We start from the raw sequence: 25,043 nt of genomic DNA, 5'->3' as shown, positions 1-25,043 counted from the left end.
CCAAGTTTGGCAGAGCTGCAGCTGTCTGCCTGGGCCTCAGTTGAGCCCTGGACTGGGTCATTGCAGCGGGGAAGGACTTTCAGCCCTTTGGGCCAGTGGAGTGCAAGAACTCAGGATGTTGTACAGCAGGGTCTTGTGGAATGACTGTACAAGGAAAGGGGTGGGGGGGAAAGAAAGGCCATGGTTTATCCTGTGCTGCAGCTAATCACAACCCTTCTGCCCTCTAAAGGTTTCTGTGTCAGCCACTACAGGGGGCTGAGCAGTTCCTTCAGGTTTTTCCCCCTGTTGTCTGCACTTCAGAACATAACTCAGTGTTTGGCAGACAGTATTTTTGCAGTGAGTCAGGCAACCCCTTAACTTCCAGTGACTGGTTATCTGGGATCTAACCACCACATTCAGACTTTGCATGATTTTTGTCTTTTTAAATGAGTTTTTGCTGTAAAATTCAGCCAGTGTTTTTTTTTAACATATGGTGGGCTTTAATTTTTAAAGAAAGAGGACTAGAAGGAAAAAAAAAGAGATTTCTACCTTTTCTTTCAGTTATATGCATGTTAAAATGTAGACACTTTGGCCCATGTACTTGAAGCAGCTTCTACTGAAGATAGATAATGAAGAATTTAACTCCATGGACAAAGATTAAAGCCATACAGAGACTGCACTACTTAGTGTGGTGCCTTTCCCTGTTGTGCCTCTTCTGGGCTTTTTGGGGTATGGAAATGCTTCTTTCCTTTTGTGGAAGTTGTAGCTCTTTATGAGAGCTGCCTCTCTGGCTAAGCTGCTGAATGGTTAGATGCTACACTGTTACTCAGATTCCCTATAGGCTCTTGCATGATTTCTTCTTCATAGGAGAGGACTGACTTAATCTCTTTTTTCTTGTGATGTAGGACAGTTAAGACACTGAGAGGATGAACAGAAGTGGAGCACACGCTATGTTTTTATGCAAATTGTTTAACTCGTCAATGTGGTGTGAGAGCATCAACTGAGGTGGCAGGAGACATAGGTCAGGTTCTCTCTGTGCCCATGGGCATCCACTCAGGAGCAGTTTGTAGCACTGTGGTTGATTTCTCACCATTGCTGGTTGTGGGTATTACTGGGGTGGCTGCTGCAGTTCTAGGGTTGGGCATTCTGAGCATCATTACTCAGCTGCATCCTCATCCTTGATGCTGCCTTGGAAAAGCTCACAGCTGCAGGATTGGAATCAGGGTATTGACAAACACTGAATCAAAGACACTGTGAACCAGGTGAGACAAGCTTGTTTGAAGCATGTGGGGGCCATGTTCTTTACTGTTTAAGATAACCAAAGGGAGATCTGTGTGGTTCCTTGCATCCAGTGCAGGGAGAAAAGAGCCTGGCCCACCTCTGAGCACTGGGACCTGCTGGCTGATGGCAAGTGCCATTTCCTGCCTGTAAAATGGAAAACCTGGATCAATCATGAAAAGTATTTCTGAATTCCATTGCTTAGAAAGATGTGGTTAGAGGTCTGTAAGCATCAAGACATGTTCCTGGAAAACTTGTGTCAAGGCTTCAGAGTAACAAAGAAAGAAACAATGGAGCAGCTGATTATTTTCCTCTGGAAGAAGTCCTTCATACACGGATCATGTGGTGTTTACTTGGAAAAAGCCTGGAAAGACAATGTAAATAGACTGTAAATATGTCCATTCAGAAATAGAGGTTTTTTGCATTAAGAATTTGCAAATGATCATTCAAGAGTGTTTCAGTGGCAGAAGGCTGCGGAGTGGGGGCTGCTTTCACTGACCCTTCTCACTGCTCCCTGGAATTGTACATTGCAGTAATCATATCAGCTTTATTTTTTTTATATATATATATATATATATTTTGGATTGTAACTGTGTAAAATAAACTACAAAACTATTGCTATCCATTAGTACTGAATGTGTAAATGATACTCCCACACCGTGATGGAGAAAGAACTGCAGCAAATGTGTGCTGGCCTTTGCATTTGTTGTGTTTTTCCACAGGCTGAGCAGGGAGTTCCCATGAAGGTGGAAGTGAAAGCCATGACTGTTGCCCAGGTATTGGGTACACTGAAGTGGCCACAGTGAATCCATGATTTTCCTTGTGCATGGTGTGCAGGCTGACACAAGGGAGGTGGGTCCCAGGTTCCTCTATGATTCCATCAGTAACTCCCGCTACCTGCTCTGGGGTACTGATGTTTCCCCTCATCCAGCTGTGGATGATTTGTGGATCTAGGCCTAAGGACTCACCAGGTAGGCAGAATACAGCTTGACTAAAAAACAGTTATACCTGGAACCACATCAAACATATGGATACTTTATTTTTTTTTTTAACAGTGGGATTGGGATGGTAATTACCCTGCAGAGGCAAGGTCCAGTAATCCTCAAGCTCATATTTTAAGAGAAAGGACTTCTCTGAAAACAGCAGGATACATTCTACTTAGGAGAGAAGGGACTTGGTTAGCACAAGTATAATAGAGAGCAGGATTTAAGTGCTGTGTGACAGAGATGTGTCATTGCATGCTGGGAAAGCCTGTGGCTGTTTGCTGCCCAGTTACAAGCCCCCTTCTTGAAAAAAGTTTTAGGGTAGGAAAATGCATCTCTTGCAGTGCAACAGATGTTCAGGATCATCTTCTGCAAAGCCAGCTGGTCATCCTTTCCCTGAGGGAACAGAGAGTCACAGAAATGCTCTGTGTATCTTTACTGTTTAAAAGCCCCAAGCCATGGGCAGTTGGTAAAAGGTATCCAGCCAGCTCTGGAGAACTTTGACATTGATGAGTCTGTATTAAAACTGGAATAATTAACCAAAATCCTTCAAATGGTATTACAATTACTTGAGTTTCCCTCAGTAAGGTTCACCAGCACTTCAGCAATGAGTTTCTGGATGCACGGGTGTGTAGGTTTGTGCAGGAGCTGGTGTGAGGAGTTGAGCACAACAGGTTTCTCCCAGCTGCTCAGCAAATACTCTTTTGGATGAAGAAAAACCTGCTAGAGGCTGACTGCTTTGCATATGCAGCTTGTTGTAATTACCCAAGCAGACTGCATACCTGTGTAACCCATCCTGTAAAATGGCTCTTTATTAGTAAGACATTAATTGTGTGCAGAATGTAAAAATTACACCTGTTAAATTACATGTATGAAAATCTTTATTTGAAAATACAAACATGTTTTCTAAACATTTTAGAAGATCTACACTGCAACCAAAAAAATAACTTACATATTTTTGTACATTTTTTCCCAAGAAAACCTGTTTAACAGTTAAGAGTGAGGCAACAATTTCAAGCTGCTGTGACACTGATGAATATCCATGGAATGTGTCAATAGCAAACAAGCAAAGGGGAGGACAGACAAAAGCACTGAATGCCCACAACAAATTAGTGCACATCACTGATCAAGTAACATTTATACAAAGGATTTAAAAAAAAAATTGGTTCCTTCTGCATGAATTAACACATCCATTTTGGATCAAGTATGAACACTCAGACTTCACTGTTAAATTATCTTTTTATGATTAACATCAACAAAAAACCTGAAGTTTAAAAGGGCAAAATTAAAGTTGGGGCAAACAAGGACTACACAGAAAAGAAAAACAACTTGTCTTGGGTGTTCACTTTAGTGTATTCTGCTAATACGCACAGCTTGTCAGACAAAACTCTGCTTGTAAATGAGTGCTGAACTGTGCGCTCATTGTCATGTCTCTTCCTTGCCAAGGCATAAAACCTAAAAGAGGGCTGTCTATGAGCACGAGCACACTGCAGGTACAAATTGTCTCCTTACCTCCCATACCAGGACAGAAATACCTGTTCACAGGTGAGATGGAGATGGTCAGTGCACCACACACCAGCTTAAAGAGAATTATACAGTTCTCTTAAAAACAGTAGATTACTTTTCTCTTAAGTCAAATATTGTTACTCTTCCAAAAAGGAATTATGCAACATCTGAAAATAAATATTTTAATCTATTTTACAAACGATAAACTATTGAATAAATACAAAAATCTCATCATTTCATATAAATGCACTTCTTTTACTTAAAAGGTAGTGTAGTGATTAGATATTTTTAGCACAAAACTAAGCTGACTTCCTGGAAAGAAACCCCACTGAAACGTATCAGTGTGTAGCAGACCTGCTGCAGACTGTCCCTTCTCTTCTGCAAGTGCTGACCATAAGTAACCTCTATTCAAAATCCTCATCATAGTCATATTCATCCAAGTCTACATCAGCCAGATGGGAAGGCATTTCAAAAAATGGTCTTTTCTCCATCTGATACTTTAGAACACTGGCCTTCTGATGGTCTACAGGAGTCAGTTCTGCTTCATACCTAGAAGCAGACAAAAAAAAAAAAAAAAAAAAAAAGGAAAATGAAAGAGTCTAACTATGCCAGGAAGTGCCTAAATATTGGAACACTAATAAGGCAGCTGCAGGAAAAACATACTTCCCAATATTTTATAATAAAGAAACATAACAGCACCGGGGTTCTGTAATCCCTGAATTTTTACAGGGATTTAAGTTAGCTTACTCGCCTATCAAATGCTGAACTTTCCAATGTGAAATGCAACTCAAAGGATTCAAAGCACACACTGACACACTGCTCCAGTGGAGTACTTATAGGTTAGATATGGTGAAATGAATGACTTTAGGTACTTGCAAGAAACCTCCCAAGTTCTTTTCAAGAAAGCTGAAGTGAGGCTCAGTAAAGAAGAATGAAATACAGCTGCACTAGGTATGACAAAAGAGAAGGAATACTGGATTGAGGGTATAACTGACATGTGCATGAGCACCAGGAACCAATAGCAACCGTGCTTTTAAGCAGATGCTGGAAAGCAAAACCCAGCTGTTACGCAGAAATTATTGATAACCACCTGCTGCTGATGCAGATGAATAGATGGATAATGAAATGTAAGTTTAACGCAAACCAGTGAAGGCTGATATTTAAAAAAGGTTAGTTTCAACACAATCTATAATTCATAGTTAAAAAAAAAAACAAACCAAAACTTTTAAAAAGTCTCTGTGGAGATTTATGTAGCAGATTAAAAAACGGATCATTTCCTGGGTTGGGGTGACTCATGTTCATGCATATCTTCCCAACCACTACTGAATTTCATCACATGTTTTTTCCATCTACTTAACAGGCCTGTGCAGAGAATGAGCTTTAGATACTGTGTTTTTGTTCTTTAAAACTGCTTTATAAAGGCATTATCATCAGCTGTTCTTTCAGAGAAAGACATAGGGCAAAGTAGAGTTAAATACTAAGACTCCACTATGCACACTAAAATAGAGCAGCACTTTGGGTTTCTCCCGTGAGTTCACCACCAATTTAAACAGAAAACAAAAGTAATCTGAAGGTTCAATTCACCAAGTTACAAATTTAAAAACAAGGGCTTGTAAAAAGAGATGCATATTCTAGAATAAGAGTTTTGGTTCACACATGTGTACTTGGCAGTCTCACAGACTATTAGTTACATATTTTTGAGAAAGATGTGTTTATTCTTTTTTAAATAAATGATAGTGGTGGTGAGGCTGTACTTTAGTAGAGAGGATTGATATAAACTGTCCTGCTACATTCTTACCCGTCATTCCACTGGTCACTTGCTGCCTCTTCTGCTACCAAGATATCATACTCTTCAGCAGCATATTTCTCCCAGTCAGAGACCTCTTGACTTTCACCTTCACCATCCTAAACAATCATGTTGCATGTTAGATGAAACAATATTAAATATTAATTAATTAATTAAAACAGTATTAATTACTAAGCATGTACCTATAAAGACTTTTAAAGCCTCATACTCACCCGCAACATAGAAAACTGATCCTTCTGTTCATGGTCAAGGTATTTTTCAATGTTGAAAAAAGTATCAAAGAACACATTTGTCAACTTACATCGCTTTAAATCACGAAGAGTAATTTTTCCTGTAAAGAAGATTATGAGATAAGATTATTAGAGATAAAATTATTAGAGCTGCAGTTATCCTTTCTCAAAAGTGGAGGAATCAAAAGGTACATTAACATTACTCGTCATCACTGCTTAGCAACATTTGTCACTGATCCTCAATGCAATGGGACGGATGCAAACAGATGAAATACACACCTAGAGATGTGTCCTTCAAAGTGCACAAAACTTGAAAGTTCAGGTTTTTTTCCTTGCTGTGGTTGTCATATCCCATAGCCTGTCAGTATGTTGAAGTGAGATGCAGTCCACATCCCTCAGCTATTAAAAATCATTTAAGGTATTTGTTTAAGATTTCTCAATAGAGAGAAGTCTCTAGTGAGTTAGCCATTCCTTCCCAAGGAGTCCTTTGGTAGCAGGTAGGAATCTCCTATGGCAGCAGCCCTGTCTCTTCCCTCACTTGAGCAGACAAATGTATGACAGAGATGACAGTGTGTGACTATGCTTCATACAGATGAATTTTTCATAGAGTCAAGGTTGCCACACTTGTCCAGTCTGATCAATATTTACTGCTTGAGAGGAAAGCTAAATGCTCAGAGGTGTTTGATTTTTATCGTGTGATACTTTAAAGACTCAAATCAATGGATGTGTTAAGCATTAGAAGTATTTGTCAGGTTGCTCAGAAATGTTACCCTATTTCAAAGCTGAATATTGAAGGTTCTGCAGAAAGGCTAAAAAATATGAGATACACAAGGGAAGACATCCTTACAACTCCCCTTTATTGATTCACCTGGAATACAGACAATCTTCCATTGTTAATCAAATAGGAGCTAACTGAAGATGTTATGGAAGAGTTCAATAAAAGCCGGACTTGGAACAGTATTTCCTCAGCATACTGTCCCAGCCTCTAACAAAGTGTAACTCAAGGACATCACAGGGAAGCAAAATCCAAATCCCATTTGTACATGGTTGCCACGCTTGCATCTGTCATGAAGGGCCCCAGCGTGTTCTGCCTGGCTCGCCGCTGGTGCTCCAGAAGGACACAAATCCCCTGGGGCACCTGTGCTGTATCTGTCAGACCCACACAGATGTCTGATGCACTGCGCCATTTCGAGTGGCAGCAGCTCTCCACAAGCAAGCAAATGATTTGAATCCTAGTTACATAAGCTCCCAGTTTAAGTTAGACTCCTATATTTGGTTCATTGATTTGCTCTCCAGTTTCCATTTATTGCAATGGGAGCTTAGACACGTAACACTTGTGTAGATGCCTACCACTGTCTCTCAAACATCCACAAAACAGGAGTAAAATTTGAATAATGAATTTAGGTCTCCAGAAATTAAAGTTTGCTTTTTAGCACACAAAGCATCCTATAGAAACTGTACCACACTTCAGCCATAAATTTATGAAACATCATTTTATGCTGCTAGTTTTTTGTATTAGAAAAACAGATTTTTTCCTTAATCCACCTTTTAAATATAATTCAGTTTTTACTTTAAAAAAAAAAATCAACCCTTCTCAACTGGCTTTCATTTTTGTTACCCTGAATAACTCATCTTGGTTGTGTTTGATAGCCTTCTTTTATCATCCTCACGACATAGAGGAGATACATCAATCTTGTTTCATTTGAAATGCAGAACAGAAATATTATTATAAATGCCTTTCAGAAGCATAACATAAGACTGGAAGGGAACTACTGAGCTCAAGAGGTGATTGTGAGCAACCATAAAACACAAATGTGCTTCTCAGAGCTTGGCTCACTTCATTTTAAATGCCCCCTAGCCCCCATGCATTACACAATGTTGGTCTAAGACTTCACTGATATCAGGGATGGAGCTTTCAGATGAATCACACTTAATATTCCTTCTTCATTTACAAATTTTTATCTGCCTTTAGAGATGTGTTTTCGCTACGCAAATCCATTTTAACTTGTCTAAAGAAGAATATCAAGCTTTACATTCTAATTTTGAGCCACTTCAATTCTCTCAGCATGCAAAAAATCCCATCTCAATAAATGACAAGTGTCTTTTAAAAAAATTAAGTTTCTTGTAATTTAAATATTCTTAATATTTATTAATAGAAAGTGGGCAATAGACACGACTTACTAATTGGTCGTCTAACCATAATTGTATAGAACATCCTGCTCACTTCTTAAGTTTTTTTCAGGTGTAAAATGTAAACTGAAGTTTCATCAGCTAAAGATGATCCAATGTTAAATGGAGGAGAGTAGACTCCAGGTTCAGGAAAGTTCAAATATAAAAAATAGCCAAAAACTCAGGAAAGTTGATTATTTGGTTAATTTTACCCCCTTGTCATGAATTAGCTTAGGCTTCTAATGTAAAATAAGCCAATACTGGCCTAAGAGACAAACACTGTTTAGAAACTGTTCCCTCCAGAGAAACTCAATTGAATGAGCACTGGAAGAGGTGAGAAATGAGTGAACCATCAAGAGGTTTTCCTGAGAGCCTCACCTCAGCTAGACAGTGACAAGGTTTTACTTAAGACTAAATGTGGCTAGAATCACAAAATTAAAGCTGACAAGGAGTTTTAAAGCAGCATATTAAATTTTAGTATGGAAAGAATTCTAGCCTGCTGTTGGATGACCAATCAATTATTAAGCTTTAACACATGTCAGTGAACAGACAACTTCAAGGCATTTTATTTGTATGACCAACTGAGTGCTCTTAATACTGCACTAACTCCTAAATCCAGAGAAACAGAAGTTAAAGATGGAAAAGGAGTTTATTACCTTCCTGTTGTGGCTTTACAAGATCCAGCATCTGGCACAGACAGTCTTCAAATGGCAAAGGTTCTATGGCCATGTTTTCTAATTTTTGGCACTGTTCTTCATAAAAATATTCCAATTCATACATAGACAAAACACCATCCCCATCAAGATCCATGCAGCGGAACCAGTATTCAATGCTGAAATTCAGTCATTAACAGCAAAGACACAAACTTACTACAGAATTTCAAGAAATCATGTTGCCTGTTTCAAAGGCAAAGCTAGACTTAAGAGTACATTCCAATAATGCATGGAAAGTCATTAAACAGCAGCTACTGTGGTAAGAGTTGCTGGTATTTGCTACATCATCCATTATTGTGTTTGAAAACACATTTGTTAATGGTGTGAAGGAGAAGACTAAAACACACGGTTTTACATAAAAAAAATAATCAAGGGAGACAGTGAAAAATTGAATTGTACATGACAACTTCAGATTTTGGATATGTTTCCATATTGAACAAGCTAGTGACATGTCACACGATGGGTTTCTCATCAGTGCCATTCTGCTAACAGTAGCTGCACAGCTTCCCAAAGTCACTGGCATCATGAAACAGCTGCAACATCCTTAACTATGGTCCTGTTCATAAACAGGCCACGCACAACTTATGAAACAATAACATAGAATCAGGCTCTTAAAAGTCATTAAATGAGACTTCTACAGCTGCAACAGGAGACACTGATAAACAAGGACAATGCAAAGGACTGGGACAGTTTTCCACTCATGTTTTTATAGTTTAGCTTCTTCCATTAGAGTTGCAGCTGTTCATCAGTGGTCCCCATTTAAGGATTGGAAAAACAAAGTCAGTATTTATTTCTGCTGAAACAAATTAATTCTTACCTAGTTGGTGTTTTCTTGTCCTCTTCAGATATCAAAAACCAGACAAAATCTGCATAGCTAATCTTCCCATCTTTTTGTGTTTTTCTACCTCTTGAAGGCCAATGAGGAAAAAGACAGAAAATTTATTTTAGAACACCTAGCTTTTACTAACCAAAATTAAGGATTATTTTCCTTGTTGGTATTAACTATTTACTCCTAAACCATCCAGTGTTCATAAGGTTATTGTTAACAGAAGAGCCATCTCAAATAATTTTTGATGATATATTATTTACAAGTACCTATGCTTTTTAGAATTTCTATTCAGGTAGAAGTGATGAGAACGTAAAAGCTTTACAGAACTCCACTAGCTAAAAGTTTTTTGGATTAAAATATGAAGATAAAAATGAAATAGAAATATTCAGGAAGTAAGTGTCCATGGCAAGAACATAATTGTCTGTTTCTACCCTCATAACTGTGGTAACCAAGTAAGCTGCACATAGACAACCTGCCTAGTAAAGAGTCAGGTAGGCAGTTCCTAGACATATTATATTTCAATAATGAAATTCATTTTTTGATGTTTTATCTTCAAGATGTCTGGGAAAATATGGTATATGTTTTTGTCTTGCCCAAGAAACTCAGATAAAGGAGTAAGCTCTAAACACATTCCTGCTAAGTCTCTTATTTCAGCTTTTATTTCTGTTGATCAGTTGCTTTCTATCTCAGATATTGTGCTAGAAAACACTTAAAAAATTAATGAAATGCCATAAATACAAAAGAGGAAGTAAATCCCAAGGGGAGAAATGAAAAATGACTGTCAAAATGTGAACTATCTCAACTGGAGGCATTTTTGTAAATTTATTGATGCAATAAGCATTGATTTTACAATTACTACTTAAAAGCTCAGTTTTCCTTGAACATTTTACAGGTTTGAGGGATGGGAAAAGAATGATGCTAACATTTCTTCATTCTTCATTCCCATCATACAACATCCTGTGTTCATATGGGTAAAGAGAATGAAGAACTTGAACTGTGCCGAAGGTTCCAAGACCACTCTAGTGCTACTAGAATTTAAACTACAAATCTAATCTTGAAATTCACTGCTCCTTTGTGAGGGGAGCCATCTTTTTCCCTTGGAATACCACAGAATTTAATAAGGAAAAATTAAATGGGATTTAGATCAGCATAAAGTACCTGGTTACTGCTCCTGAGAAGATGCGCTCTATCATCCTATTTGAAATTGCTGTGAAGAAAAGTTTGAAACAGTGTCAACTCTACGCAAGTTATTTTTGCATGTTTTGTGTTGTTTGAAGACTTTACTGGAACTCTCCTCTTATATACACTGATCAGTGAGAAAGATCAAGTGTAATGCTCATTAATCCCTTTAAGTCCTTTTAGAGAGGATCACTTAACACAAAGCCTCCAAAGCAAAACTACAACAACCCAGCTTTGAATTCAAACTTAATGCAGAAATATTAATAAAATTGCAATACAAGTAATAAAATTGGCTGATTATTAAAACTGCATTTCCCAGTTCTTTGACAAGTAAATCATGTTTTCTAGTGGCATAACGTTTTACATGACCTTGGCAAAGAGCCAAAACAGAACTGGCACGATCACACATAATAAACATACCTTACTGATTCTGCCGGGGGTCTATTTTTGACATGGTTTTGACCCATGCTTCTATTTTAAAACCATTTCAGGGATTTTAGAGACATGTCTGAACTAAGCACTACCTTTGTAAAGGATATTCAATTTATCCTTAAGAATTCATGAAATTAAATTGCAGGTGGCACTGTATTAGTTGTGCTTTCCTTCTAAAATGTACTAACTTAATAGAGCAGCCACTCAAATGAAAGCGGTTTTCCTTTCTCACTGTCCTAAAGCATAGTCAAACTTTAGCAGGCAAATTTTCAGACGCAGTCAGAATTGTGTTTATCCTTTTTAACGTGGGATAATACTCCATAATCACTTTGTGTTTAGGTAAGCTTTCCAGTCCTGAAAGGAACACTATTAAGATGGACACAAGGCATCTAAAAAGAGCCCCAACAGCTCCATACAAGCTACAAGAATATTTAAAATAAGAATAAGCATGCAATACTACAGAATCATGGTCACTGCACATTATACATGCAGCAAATGTAAACCTGCTAACTAGTGCTTAACAGTATTAAAGCAAAACACACTGCAGCTGAGTTAGCAAAACTCCAAATAAGCCTAAAGGTATGTTTGCCTTTTCTACTCTTTCCATATTTTGCCATAAAAGTAATGCTACTTGAATAATATCAGTAAAATGGGATTTTGCCCAAGGTAACAACCCAAAATTGCCAATTAAAAACCATTTATAATACACCAACACAGTGATATTTGCCCTACTTCTTTGTCAAGATCAGAATTGAAATTCAGAATTTTCCTCAAATGTGGTATTTGTAGATGCAAAGTAGCATCACAGGTGACTTGTCCTGCTTTAGTTCACTGAGTCAGCAGGACCAGCTACACCAACAGACGCATGAAACTGGCCTTGGCATTAAACCACTTCCTCAGCTCAAAGTTTACAGGTTATTTAATACATGTAAACAAAGGTGCTTCATTTGTCATACCATAATCATTATGTCGAGCTAAATCCTTCCGATCAATACGGAGGTCATGGTCTGTATCCAGCTCCCAAAATTTGCAATAGATAACATAAAAATGTTCATATGAGAAGTACTCTGTCAGCTGGTTAATATCAGCTTCCTCTTCCAATAATGCCACATTCTATTATCAGAAGGACAAACAGAACATATTAAAGAGTTTGTAAGACATTTATTTCTTGAATGATCTGAGTTCTCATAACCAAGTTAATATCTAATGCTATTTCAGTGGAACAATTTTTGTTTTCAGGGACAATGCACACCATACAGTGTGACGGCAAAACTGAACGCATGGCAGAAAATGAATGCATTCACAAAAGAATGAGCTGATCAGACCAACTTCTGCTACACACATTTACATGTATACAGCTCTAGATAGAAAAAGTTACATTTAAACATATTCTAATGTATGAGAATTAATGCAATTGGGTCTTCATTACTTTTTGGAAAAGGAAGAAATACTATTTATGTTACTCCCTTAAGCCTTTAGTAGTTAATGCAATTTTAAAACTTCCAGAAATACCTGTCTTGCAACATTTTAGATATTACATACCTGCAAAAAGTTGCTTTTCCTAAGCTCATTACAAGTTATTTTCCCAGACCAGGACCTATTTACTGTATAAAATATTCTCTGTATGACCTGCAAGAAAGAGAAAATGGAAAGAAACTTTAGCTATGGTAATTAAATATCCATCCAAATATTTCTTAAAGATGTTTTAGTACAGCTGCATTAGAGAGCTTCATCTTTCCCCTATTTCTATTGTTCTCATTAGTTAGAACTTCTCTTGAGTCATATTATCCACTATTCAAACCATTTCTAAATCTACATCTAAACTCATCTTGATAAGTTCTATTTCAATGCTGCAGTACCCCTATCTCACTCAGTAATGTTGCAGAATATTCATGTGCTATCCAAAATATGCATATTGGCGATTTCACTACCTCAAGTCTTCCAGATCTACAGGATATAATCAAATAAACCTATCAATGTATCTTACTACTTCAGATTTAAAGACCTGCATTTGCTATAAGACTGTTTTACTTCATAATTGAATTTACAGAAATAGAATTGGGACTGTTGAACGATCAGAATATGGGACTGTTTAACGATCAGAGTACAGCAGATGTTGCTACTTCTGAAGTCTACTAACACAACAAATCTACATCTGACAGAAACACTTCCTGCAGGTGTAAAGAGAATGTTTTTTTCCATTTAACTTCATTCTATTTGGAAGTTCCTTGAAAAAAAAAACCCTGTTAATAGCATTAAAAGTAGTACATTAATATTTTCCAAGTGAACAACAACAACAACAACAAAAAAATCTATGCAAGAAAGACAACTAGTTCTTGTGCCATGACTGATACTGGAACCAGAAATAAACACATCCATATGAGTACCCAACACATTTTTAAAAATAAATTTTACATGTACTTCATCTCAATGATCTTACAGGTCTTTTCCAAACTAATGGTTCCATGGCTATTTTGGGCAACTCATGCATTCACTATAATTTTCTTAGATTTAGTTTACAAACTAAAGCCTTGAAATAAGACTTTAAAATATATTTTTCTGCTACTTAACTGAATTCAGTAGTCACCTCAATTAGTTTGACTTAAGACAACCAGGTGTACATTTCAAGTCAGTCATTCACCACTAAACAAAACCAAAAACCAACCAAAACCCAAAAAAACCCCTAACTGCTCAACTGGTGATTGATTATACCTGCTAATTGGCAAGATTCAGTATTGCATGTGTAGTGTTTCATTTGCAAGAGAGCAGTTATTAACTAAAATCCCCTCTCTCTTTATGAACACCTTTCCCGCAATTAATATGTTCTCCCAACTACAGGCTAAGCTTATCACTTCACACTTCAATTGTAGTAAATCAATAGTTTAAATTAACCAATCATTTTTAAATTGCAAAGAGAAGAATAATGTACTTATGAAGTTTCAAAGAAAACTTAAACTGTAGAGCAGCAAGCTGCTCAGTTCTTACTTCGAACAAGAACAGCTGGTTCAATGACTCCAGACAGAAGAATAGATTATCCTGCTTCTGAAACTTAATTAACTTAATTCTAATTGTGAATTTAGGGAAGGGCCATTTTTTGGCTTAAACTACAAAGCAATTTTTTCTAAAAAGGTTTTTGCCTTAGCTTTGCAACTTAATCCATCTGCATGTCATTATCTCATCTGTTATACATTTAACTGGTCTAAAAATAAAAACAAAATTGAATGTTTGGTAAAGACAACTGGGAATAGACTTGAACTGTTTTTCTAAAGTAAACTGATGCAGAGTATAAGCAAATTGCCTTTACTATTCTGCAGAGTGCTTTGTCAGAAGGGAGAAGACATGTGCAATACAGAGACTACAACTTCAAGAACTCATAGCTCAGATATGCACCCAACATCCTGGGAGAATAAATGTAGTATCTCATTCGTCACAGCAAACATTTTAAACTTATTTCAGCTCTATCTTGGCCATATATAACTAGACTGACCAACAAACCTATAACATATCTTAGCAGACAGAACTTAGCAGCCATTGCTTTCATGGCTTCCACAACAAGTGCCAAAGAGATGTACGTAATGTATATGCATACACACATACATATATGTAGGTATATACAAAAACCCAGCAGAAGAACGGCTCATTTGGTTTGCAGCTGGACATATCCTTTAGATAAAGCTTCATGTAGCAAGCTTAAGCTAACTGAATACAGGTATGAAATAGCTTCTTTCATCATAGGTAAAATAATCTATTATTATCATTAATAACTTGCAGGACAGAATTTTGGAAGACTGTAACAAGCTCAGTTAGTCAAAGCATGGTGCAAATAATGTCAAGGTTGTGGGTTTGACTCCTGTATGGATCATTCACTTAAGAGTTAGACTTGATTTTTATGGGTCCTTCCAACTCAGAATATTCTATGATTCTGTGAACAGTTATACCATCTTAAAATATGACAAGAATAAAGCAGAGGGCTCCTGCCATTTCTTAATCTGCAGAATGGTATTCCAAATATTGTTGATACTTTCATACTAGTTTACTTTTTGATTTAACACCAATTTTTTTATTAAACACCAATTTCTGTTCAATGCTACACTAAATTTTGTTAATAAAATACTTCCAGTACTAATTTATTAAATGTTGCTAGACTCAAACCTACTCCAACAAGCTGTTCCTCCAAAGAAAAGTTACTGGACATGGCAGGACCTTTTCTTTCCTACTCTTCTTCAGGTCATGCAGCAAGCTTTCACAATTTTAACCAGAGCAGGCTGTGACACAACCAAGAATCCATGAAGAAACAAAACTACTCACAGGGAGAACAATTCCTTCAATCACAAGTGACAAGAAAGTTCTGTGAGCTCAGGTAATCATTATAACAAGAAACAAAACCTAATGCAGCAGGACATACTTGATAGGCCAGCAAGTCTCTGTAAGAAGAATGTAATGAACAAAACCCAAATGCTCTCAAAAAAAGCCTTCCACAATTTTAACCTGGGTCAAAGTATAAGATGGATATAAGACGATCAACACTGTGTGGTTTTTTTTTTTTGTTGGAGAATATTCATTAAGCTAGTTTTCACATGCACAAAGGAAGTGAACTGAATGTCATTTTGAAGAATTTTAATCTTTTGAGACTTCAGTGGAATCAACTGTCTAGTCTACAGTTGAGAAAATTTAATGTCACTGATTTTTCCCATGGGTACAGAACAAATACTTCAGTCACATAACCCTGGGAAGACAGGAATGAAACTTTTCATGTATAAAAAGCTTTCTTGGAACAAAAGTCCCCAGAGAGACAAGTGGCAAGCAGCTTCAATATTATCATTATTTCACTTAATACTGAACATAATCATATTAATATAGATGTTTCATTCAAGACTTCATTTAATTAATCCCAGACTAAGGTCAGGATTCTAATGAATGCAGTCTACAGCCACAATCAAGTGTTTAAGATAACAGCCTGCTCTTCATTTAATGCTCATTAACTTATCCAACACCATTACAATTCACTGCTTCTCTTACTAGTATTAAATTCAGCAAGTCTTTAAAAATGTTAAGAACTATCAGGCCTAGGAAAGACTCTTTTTCCATGAAACTTCTAGTTATGTAGAAATGAAGACTGACAGCCTGCTCTAACTCTACTCTTCCCATGGGACAAAGATGCTTAGACATTTGACTAATCTTAAGTTTGATTTTCTTAGTTAACCAAAACCACAGCTTTTCCAGATACAAATCACTTACTGTTGTAATATACCGAGAATGGAATTCAGATGCTTCTTTTAAAAATGAAAGGCCTGGATGACTATTCACCACATCCTACAAAAAAAATAAAAAATGGAATAACAAAATCCCAAGGAGTATTCATTAGTGACCATATAAGACAATTAGCAAAGAATAGCACACCTGCTATTTCTAAACCAAAACAGTTTAAATTAACTACCACAATCATTACTGATAACTTCGTTTTCACCAAGGCTTCAGGCAAATCACATTACAAACCTTGTAAAAATAAAATTATCTTTTAAATAAATTGGATAAACAAAAGCTTTCCTGTATTTTAGAAATATTTTTAATAGGATTTTTTCCTATATTTTAGACAGGCTGAGGATTTTGAACACTGCTGACTGTCCTAGCTTGTAATTCTGCAGCTATGATTCAGTAAAGTCAATTCAGGTTTTCTTCAGTCATTTCTATAGGTGGTGTTTGCTGCTCTTTCAACAAAAATGTACTAGGTTTTGAATTCATATTTCACTTCTCCTTTGCCCTCCAAAGGGCTACCCTGACTTAAATAAGTTTAACTGCCTTATGAAACATAAAAGATTCCAAAACATGTTATTCCTACAATTGATTTTAAATCTTACAATGATGCTTCAAAAACACCTCACCTTATACAAAATTATTAGCTGTAAAACAAGTCACTAGCATCTTAGTGGATCATGCAAAGTCAGTTGCACTAAATATTATCAATAAACTTTTATAATAACCATGAAAAAGTATGTTTAGCTCAAGCAACTCAGGGCTTTGCCAGTTCATCATTTTGTTGTGTTCTTAAAAATAGTTTCAGTTGCAACTTACTTGTAAAAAAGGAGTGAAGTCTTCTGGCACCAAGTAGTTACATCCAGGGTTCATCAGAAGATGAACAAACTTCGCAGCATCATCATAGCAGGTCTGAAGTACTCTGAAATGTAAATATTTCCATTTAGTATTCTACACAGAAAATTGCTCATGCTTCCTCATGCAGGCATCCTAGAGCACCTATGAAAAAATATTTATTCAAAAGGTCTTACAAATGTCAAACCATGCTCCAAGTGAACTTATCAAAGCAGTAGTGTCTCTTAAATTTGTTAAAGGAGGCAGGTATACCATGTAATCGAATACATGACATGAAAGGACAATTTAAAGTTAAAATTAGAAAAGAACTAAAAATAAAAAGCCCATTGTTCAGAATTGCCATCTACAAGTAAGGGCCATGGTTTTCACTTCTCATGAACTGTCAGTCATTTACCCAAACATTTAAAAATCTATAAACCCTACAAATGAAGATTACAGGGTAAAAGTATTATTTAGTTACATTTTCCTATGTACAAGTTTGCTGACAATAGTTGATTATGGGAAAGTGTTTTATTCCCCTTTACAAGACAAGATCACATTCAGAGCTTAAAATACCACATTTCAATGAAAAAAAATGCAGTACTTCTAAAAAAAGCAATCTACTTACTTCCGCCACATTGCAACAAATTTATGAACTGACACGTATCCTGTTCGTTCACCTCCAGCACAATAAAACAAAGGACCTTTCCAGTACAGTGGGCATTCACAAGCCTACAATTAAAGTATACATCAAGTCAGTTTATTGATTGCTTATCTGAGGGCTACTCTTTTATTTATAGAGCCTTCAAAAATTACCAGTGTTAAGAAGAAAGCATTAAGGAAGAGATTTTTTAAAAAACAGTTTCTGAAAGCAGCTTCACCTTCTGAAATAATCAATTTAAAGTAACTTCAGGCTGAAATCCAAAAGTGGAGAGCAAAACACAGGGCAACTTGTAGAATTCCTAATAGACTAATGCAGTGAGCCACGTGTCTGGCTGTCCATGCTCCAAGCAGCTGAACAGAGTCCATCTTAAGCTCCGCTCAACAGCTGGATGTCTTTAAGCTAAGCTCAAGACAGCACACTTACAGACCTTCTAAACTGGAGCAAATTGACATTTGTCTGGCTCAGAGAATGGCTCAACTCATCTGCACCCTTTGCACGTTGCATGGCACATCCTTTATCCAATTTTAAGTAGCAGGCCAGCCTGCCCTGAGCAGCAGTATCTTGCTTTAGGGTACTCAACAGCTACACATTCCCAACTCCAGTGCGAGCACATGCACCTAAAGCCCAAATGTCTGCAGCCGTGACAGCCAAGAGCCCAATCTGCCTAAAACTGACTCCAGCTGGGAGCAGTCAGACATGCTGGCATCCCCAAGGATCTCCAAAAACTCTGAATGCTGCAAGATGTGTAAGGTCACTGGAGCAAAAGTACAATTACTTCCCATGCAATAGCATAAATTGTACTGCAAACAAATGAAAAGAAGTGGTTTTGATGAATACTGTCCTCAGACAGTACTCTTCAGGCAGGTGTCTTTCATCACTGAATTAGAGGTGACTAGTCCCTTTCAGCTTCCTTGCTGAGAGAGAAGGGTGTCTTCCCTACCTCCTCACTTCTGTGTTGGAAGGAGCTGTGGAAGACAGGGATCCTATCATTCAGCTAAGCAGTAAAAAAGTTTTGGTGAGGCAAACCCCCAGTCCTGCTCTTGTGAGCAGTCACAGTTTCTATTTTCTAGACCCTGGACAAAGTGACAGGAACATGGATGAGAACCTGAGACTCATTAGCAAGACCATGACTTGCAGCAAGATTTCAAGCATTAATTCAATATAACAAAACTGAAATTTAATTTCATTTTAACTAGCTTATTGTCTTTAAATTTACAGAGAAGTTTAAAAATATTTGTTGCTTTCTAAGCTAAGTATTTTGTCACCCTGCCATAACTCTAAAGCAGCTCTTCAGGAATAACTTGAGAGCTATATTCTCAAGTTACCAAACCATGCTGTCTTTACCAGTGTCTTTGCAATGGACGTTTAGCAGAATGAGAAAAAAACCCCAACCTGTGTGAACATCTGAAAACAAAACATATATTAAGAATGCTTTTGCCTTAACTCTCTTGGTCAATATGGAATGGAGAACAACATACAATGTTGTCCTTTAGTATTTGGTTGTTTATGCAGCAAAAAAAGAAGTTCAAGTTTTGTTTTAATGTTTTGTTTCTTTTTATAAGGTCGTTTGATGGACAGTTAATGCAGAAAATTCCACATAATTGTGTTATCAACAATTAAATACTAATGTGTGGGAGATGGAAACACACAATACAAGAAAACCAAGCACACAGAACTCATCTTTCCTTTCCATAGGAGTACAGTACAAAAAGAAGATGGCCAGCAAATTCTCACCTTTGCAACCTTACCCATGTCTTCTAACGTTGCCCTCTCATTTGGAAATTCAGAAAAAGTTTTCTCAATTTTGGCAATCACAGCATCTATATTCACTTTTTCCTTAGGACACCCTCGAGGAAAATAAAAAGTTGGAATGTTTTGACTATGTGATGGTGGCAAAGTTTCTTCTTTCTTTGTTTGAACCTAAATAGATAAAAACACATTTGAGAGTCAAGTACCATGAAATCACATAAGTCTTCCACAGATGACTTACATCTCTTGGTATTCTATGTTTCAACACACCTTCAAAAAGATTTCAGATTATAAATTGAATAAACTATTACAGAATAAGAGCACATCAGAAAAATTAATGAGTATTTCCAAAAATGGTGGTTTAGAAAGATTTCTAGGATGTTAAATATTTAATAAAAAGAACTTAAATCCTCAACATATCAAGTTTCAAGACTGATACATTGGAGAGCTTCTTGGGGACATCTGATTTTACTCAGGTTCTATTATCTGTTTCAGAAAAAAAACCTTTCAACCTCTATGTTAGCAGACATTATTAAAGAATTTGCTTCGGAAATACTTCTAGTTTTACAGCTTCAAGCTTTTGAAATAAGTATAATAACTTTGTTACAAGGCACCAATCTATTTAATGAAGTTATGGTGAAGATTTTCTTTTTTTTTTTTTTTTTTTTTACTCTTAAAAAGGATAGATTTTATAAAGGTAGTAAACAATGTCTGCAGAGGGATTTTTTTTTGTTAAGGATATACAACGTGAGTTTAGAAATCTGTTTCTCAAGAACTGTGATACACAATATCACTAAAAAATCCCCAAGATGACCTGTAAAAACAGAAATTTTTTTAAAAGCATTTAAGTTCAGTAAAGAAGACCTTATCTTGTAGTCAGTTTCCAAAAGAATTTCAAATAGGGCAGAGAAACAATGATAATAGGCAAAGTAAAAACAGAGTTAGGAAACAACTCAAACTTAGCAATGAAACCAAATTAAAGTCTTTATTCCCAACACTACTATTCAAATGTAAAAACATTGCTATGGGGTGACTTGTCCTAATGATGAACGTGTTCAAGATCCTTCATCTAATCTCTCATTTTCAACCAGAATTGGGGAAAAATAAGTCCAAAATCCCTCCAAAAACCCTAACCCTTGTTTTACTCTTTATCACCTTTGCCGAAGTGCCTGTAAAGATACTCAACTCTTCTACCACAATTCAAATCCTTCCTTTTGTGAGTGGAAGAACTATGGACAACAGATTTTAATTTGCGGAGTTCCAGCCCAGGAGCTTTGACAGGAATGCTATATATGCCCAAAAAAAAAAAAAAAGCTGAACTAACCTTTACTTCCCCTCCTCTGCATTTGAACCAGAATTCCTATCCACAGCTGCAGAATTACCTTAACTATGTTACAATTTTTGATTTCATAGAGGATAAATGTTACCTTGAATCTCTGACAGCAGGAGTCAATGTCTGTCACTTTCTATGAATCCTGTAAGTAACAACTTTTGATATCTTATCTTTGGTTCACCAGTTCAGTTGATGAGGCAGCCTAAAATAAGAGTGCTATGGGGTATCAAAAATTCCTTCCAACATCAGACTTCCAGAATTTTAGGAAGTCTAAAGACAGCAATGTTTTATTCTCTAGGTAAAATCACCACGAGCACTACAAATAATGTCTGTAATGGGGTGAACACCTAGTTTTATTCTAAAAGCCCAGCTCTTCCTGTCAGCACTTTCCAAGAGCCCTTGCAGTTACTCTATTTCCCCTTTTCCCCATTTCCAAGAACTGCTGGGACTGACACAAGATTAGTTCAGTTGGTCAGAGCATGGTGCTAATAACACCAAGGTCATGGGTTTGATGCCCGTACAGGTTGTTCATTTAAGAGGTGGATTTGATGATCTTGGTCACTCCCTCCCAATATTAGTCAGAATATTCTGTGATGCTGTGACAACCACTCCCATGTGAGCTGCTCAAATGGTCACAGAGCAGCAGAGCATCCAGTTCTTCAGAGGTGCCTGATGAGGAATGCCTCATCCAAGAAAAGGGAAAGTGCAAATCACAGACTACTAACGTTCCCTGAATGTTGCTGATATCATGAGGTAAATCAGCATTTTGAGGAAGCTTAGTACACAGAGGCAAGGCATTTTTAAAATCCACAGCTAGGGAAATTTAGAGCCTCAGATGGAAAATTTCTTTTAAAAGGAAAGGTAGACACAAAGGGAAGACTACACTGGAAAAGATCCCAGGAGAAAAAGAAAAGCTATCAGCAGAACCATTTGATCATTGGATACTATATTTTTTCAGAAACCACTAATTTAGATACCTCAGTTACACAATAAATGACTTCCATTGGTCCAGGTTAAAAGCTGTTCTTAAATACATATGTAAATCTCAATTCAGGAACTGTAGTAAGCCCTATCCAAGCACAAGTTATTTAAAATAATTATATGATAAGGGCTTTTTATTCATTTTTCATCTTATAGTCTGGAACACGTTCACAACAGACAAAGATTATAAGGAAGAAGTTCAGCAACCAATTCAGAACTTAAGACAAACATATAGTTGAAGACAAATGATTTTTTCTAAGATGAAAATGTTATATTAAAATTTGAATTCAGCATGCTTACTGTAAAATATATAATATTTAATCTATAAAACAGAATATTAATTCTAAGACCAAATACAGACTACAAATCTGTCATAGCAAGACAAATTAACTCTCTCTATACTGAAAGATGTCTATTTTCACATGCTGGTTTCTCAAAGTTGGGAAAAAAAAACTATAAAAAGGCTTCAATTGCATTAGCAACTGCATGATCACTTCACAATCATTTCTGCTAGAATTATTTGGTGCCTACATATAGGCATCTAGTGAGAATACCATCTAGGGCACGAAACAAAATGCCCTTGAACATTCCTTGTGGTATCCAGCACAGCTCTCACTCTGCATCTGCCACGTGGATGTTCTGAGCATGCTAATGCTTCTTAAATGCCACCAGCAACTTGAAATGGGACTATTGAATTGTGCTGTTAATGTCAGTCAACACAGGGATAGGAACTGTAACAAAGAGAGAAGTACATTGTCCAAAACCATTAGTTCCAACTAGTGCACTATAAAGTTGATATTACATCTCCTCCCTCTTCACACCTTCCCAAAAAGGGCCAAAGATTCTTCTCTCAGTCTGAATTCCAATAACCAAAGGGCTCCTTGTACAACTTAGGCTGCTCTGCTGTGTGTGCTCTAATGAAGGAATGTGTGATATTAAAAGGATTCTAAAAATTTCACTATTTTCTGTTCAGGTGCTAGTTACTTCTGTAGAGGCACAAATTGCATAGCTGATGAAGGAGTCAGTTCTGTTATTTCAGGACAATCAAAATGCACTAATTGTGTAAGATTAGGCTGTTCTAAAATTAATTATAATTTTAACTGGGGAATTCCTTCATTTAAAAGAACAGCTAGAAGCCTGCTAACATCCAATCTTTGACTGGAAAATCTGCAGGAACAGTTCATTAATCTTTTTGCACAACTACTCCATTTCAGTGGTCAATTTAACATTTAGAAAGTGATCTACATTTTCCTGTTGTTTTAAGTTAAAACCTTTAAAACTTGTACAGTAAGCTAAACTCAAAAAAAGAGACTTGTTTGGTCAGTGAAAATTTTCCCTGCAACTTGCTGAGAAAGAGTACCAACAACAGGAATTAAGGAAAACAGCTATGTAAGCTTGTAAATAACTCAAAGAGATGTGTGTTGAAGTGCCAGGACTGAAGGGAGCATTAAACTTTGCAATAAGTATATATGAAGTCCAGGATCTGTAAGTGTACTGCAAAGCTGCTACTGCAGTTTAGGTTTTATATAACAGATGGGAAGTGAGGATTCCTTGAAAACATCTTGTTTGCAGTAATGTAAACAAATTTCTGTAAGATTTGTCTATAGGAGTATTCAAGAAAACCTTTAATACACAACCAGTTTTCATTCTTGACATACAGAATTGTAAGGACTGTCCACAGCTACCCAACACTTACTTGCCTTGATTTTTACAGTAGAGGAAATGGAAATCTTTATCCCATTGAGGTCACTGTTCAAAGGACAAACCTTCTAATATTCATTTTGCAATTTTCCAGATCCTTTTCCAACCATTCTTTCAGAAGTTGTTTACATTAATGGCATAAAATCAGTAGTATAATTAATTACAATACAGTAATATATTAGTATATACCAGAGAACATGGATGCACTGTATTCCAAAGAGAGAAATTAATTCTTCAAGCTAGACAGGCTTCTTACATCTAACACCTGATGAGTGGCATTCAGCAGTTAACTTTGTTATAAGCAAAAAATAAAGACGGTGGGAATTTAAAAAGGGTCGGCTTTTCCTTCTCTCTTAACTATAAGAGCTGATGCTATGATACAATCATTCAACCACAGGATATATTTCTGAAGTAACAAGGAAGGGAGGACTGTACCAGTGCTTCACCACTCTCACAGTAAAGAATCTTTCCTCTCCTCTTTTAGTTTAAAACCATTCCCCCTTGTCCTATCAGTATCTGGATTGAACTGATTGGTATTTACGTTGTTTTGACAAGGACTACACAATAAGATGACTTCCTTCAGAAATGCTGATTACACCAACACTTTTTCTTCCTGTTTCTCTGAAAAAAGCCCAACCTTAAACATTTAAAAATAATTTACAGAGTTTGTAGTCAGCTCTTGCTGTAGTATCTGGCAGGAATTGCCATAATAATGACCACACTAGAGAAAAGTCATTGGAATGCATACAACAGGGTCAAAAAAGGACCCCAAAAATTCTACCTCACATTTACATCCAACTTCACCTTAGGATTTTACTAACTGATGCACCACAATCTTCCCAACAAAAACAAAAAGGCAATAAATACTGAAAATACAATAAAGAGATTTTTGCCTAGCAAAAAGGTGAAAGTCAGGTTCAATTCCTTAGTAGTTTTTAATTAGGAATTTAAAAGAAAAATGGTGTGTTGCAATATTGTTTATGATGGGCAGTACATAATCTAGTTCTTCAACAGACTAGGTCATCTAGTCTTACATATTCTGCTTCATGGTAAACTTACCTGGATGAACCAAAGTGCATAATAAGCTAAGAGGATTTTCTGCAGAGATATGCTATTCAGCCTTTTAAATCCTAATATCCATGCAATCACCCATGTATAAAGCTCATCAACCACCTAACAATGAAAACAGATAACTGCATGAAGTTCCCTGACATGCAACAGAAAATGGAAGCCAACATGGAGATTCAAAGGTTAACATTATTTTTTTGGTGTGAATCTTTCTTTTATTAAATTGAACTCTTAAGAATACAAGGCATGGTACAGCTGATCAGGTAAACAGTAATTGTGAATGTAATAAAGTGTGAGCCTGCTTACTGATAACAAGGAACACCCGACCAGCCTTCCCATACCTCTGTTCTGTTAT

The 25,043-nt window shown here is 36.5% G+C and overlaps 2 protein-coding genes across 8 annotated transcripts in view; one reads left to right on the top strand and one right to left on the bottom strand.

Moving 5' to 3' along the window:
- LOC119709805 (cohesin subunit SA-2-like) overlaps positions 1 to 1,878 on the top strand; it is a 58,148-nt gene extending 56,270 nt beyond the window's left edge. For all 4 annotated transcript variants that reach the window (XM_038158059.1, XM_038158051.1, XM_038158040.1 and 1 more), the window contains one exon: positions 885 to 1,878. In XM_038158059.1, the coding sequence (XP_038013987.1) occupies positions 885 to 893 (9 nt within the window). In that variant the 3' untranslated portion in view covers positions 894 to 1,878. The remainder of the gene's footprint in view (positions 1 to 884) is intronic.
- Positions 1,879 to 3,098: 1,220 nt separating this feature from the next.
- PPP2R3B (protein phosphatase 2 regulatory subunit B''beta) overlaps positions 3,099 to 25,043 on the bottom strand; it is a 46,320-nt gene continuing 24,375 nt past the window's right edge. For all 4 annotated transcript variants that reach the window (XM_038158088.1, XM_038158080.1, XM_038158071.1 and 1 more), the window contains 12 exons: positions 19,591 to 19,776; positions 17,821 to 17,924; positions 17,178 to 17,280; positions 16,344 to 16,418; positions 12,648 to 12,734; positions 12,062 to 12,218; positions 10,653 to 10,701; positions 9,483 to 9,572; positions 8,609 to 8,784; positions 5,766 to 5,884; positions 5,545 to 5,651; positions 3,099 to 4,295 (listed from right to left, as the gene is read on the bottom strand). In XM_038158088.1, the coding sequence (XP_038014016.1) occupies positions 4,151 to 4,295; positions 5,545 to 5,651; positions 5,766 to 5,884; positions 8,609 to 8,784; positions 9,483 to 9,572; positions 10,653 to 10,701; positions 12,062 to 12,218; positions 12,648 to 12,734; positions 16,344 to 16,418; positions 17,178 to 17,280; positions 17,821 to 17,924; positions 19,591 to 19,776 (1,398 nt within the window). In that variant the 3' untranslated portion in view covers positions 3,099 to 4,150. The remainder of the gene's footprint in view (positions 4,296 to 5,544; positions 5,652 to 5,765; positions 5,885 to 8,608; positions 8,785 to 9,482; positions 9,573 to 10,652; positions 10,702 to 12,061; positions 12,219 to 12,647; positions 12,735 to 16,343; positions 16,419 to 17,177; positions 17,281 to 17,820; positions 17,925 to 19,590; positions 19,777 to 25,043) is intronic.

This window comes from Motacilla alba, chromosome 1, assembly GCF_015832195.1.
Source record: "Motacilla alba alba isolate MOTALB_02 chromosome 1, Motacilla_alba_V1.0_pri, whole genome shotgun sequence".
Taxonomy (NCBI): Eukaryota; Metazoa; Chordata; class Aves; order Passeriformes; family Motacillidae; genus Motacilla; species Motacilla alba.
The sequence above is the reverse complement of the archived record's forward strand: the minus strand, read 5'-3'. Positions and strand labels throughout refer to the sequence as shown.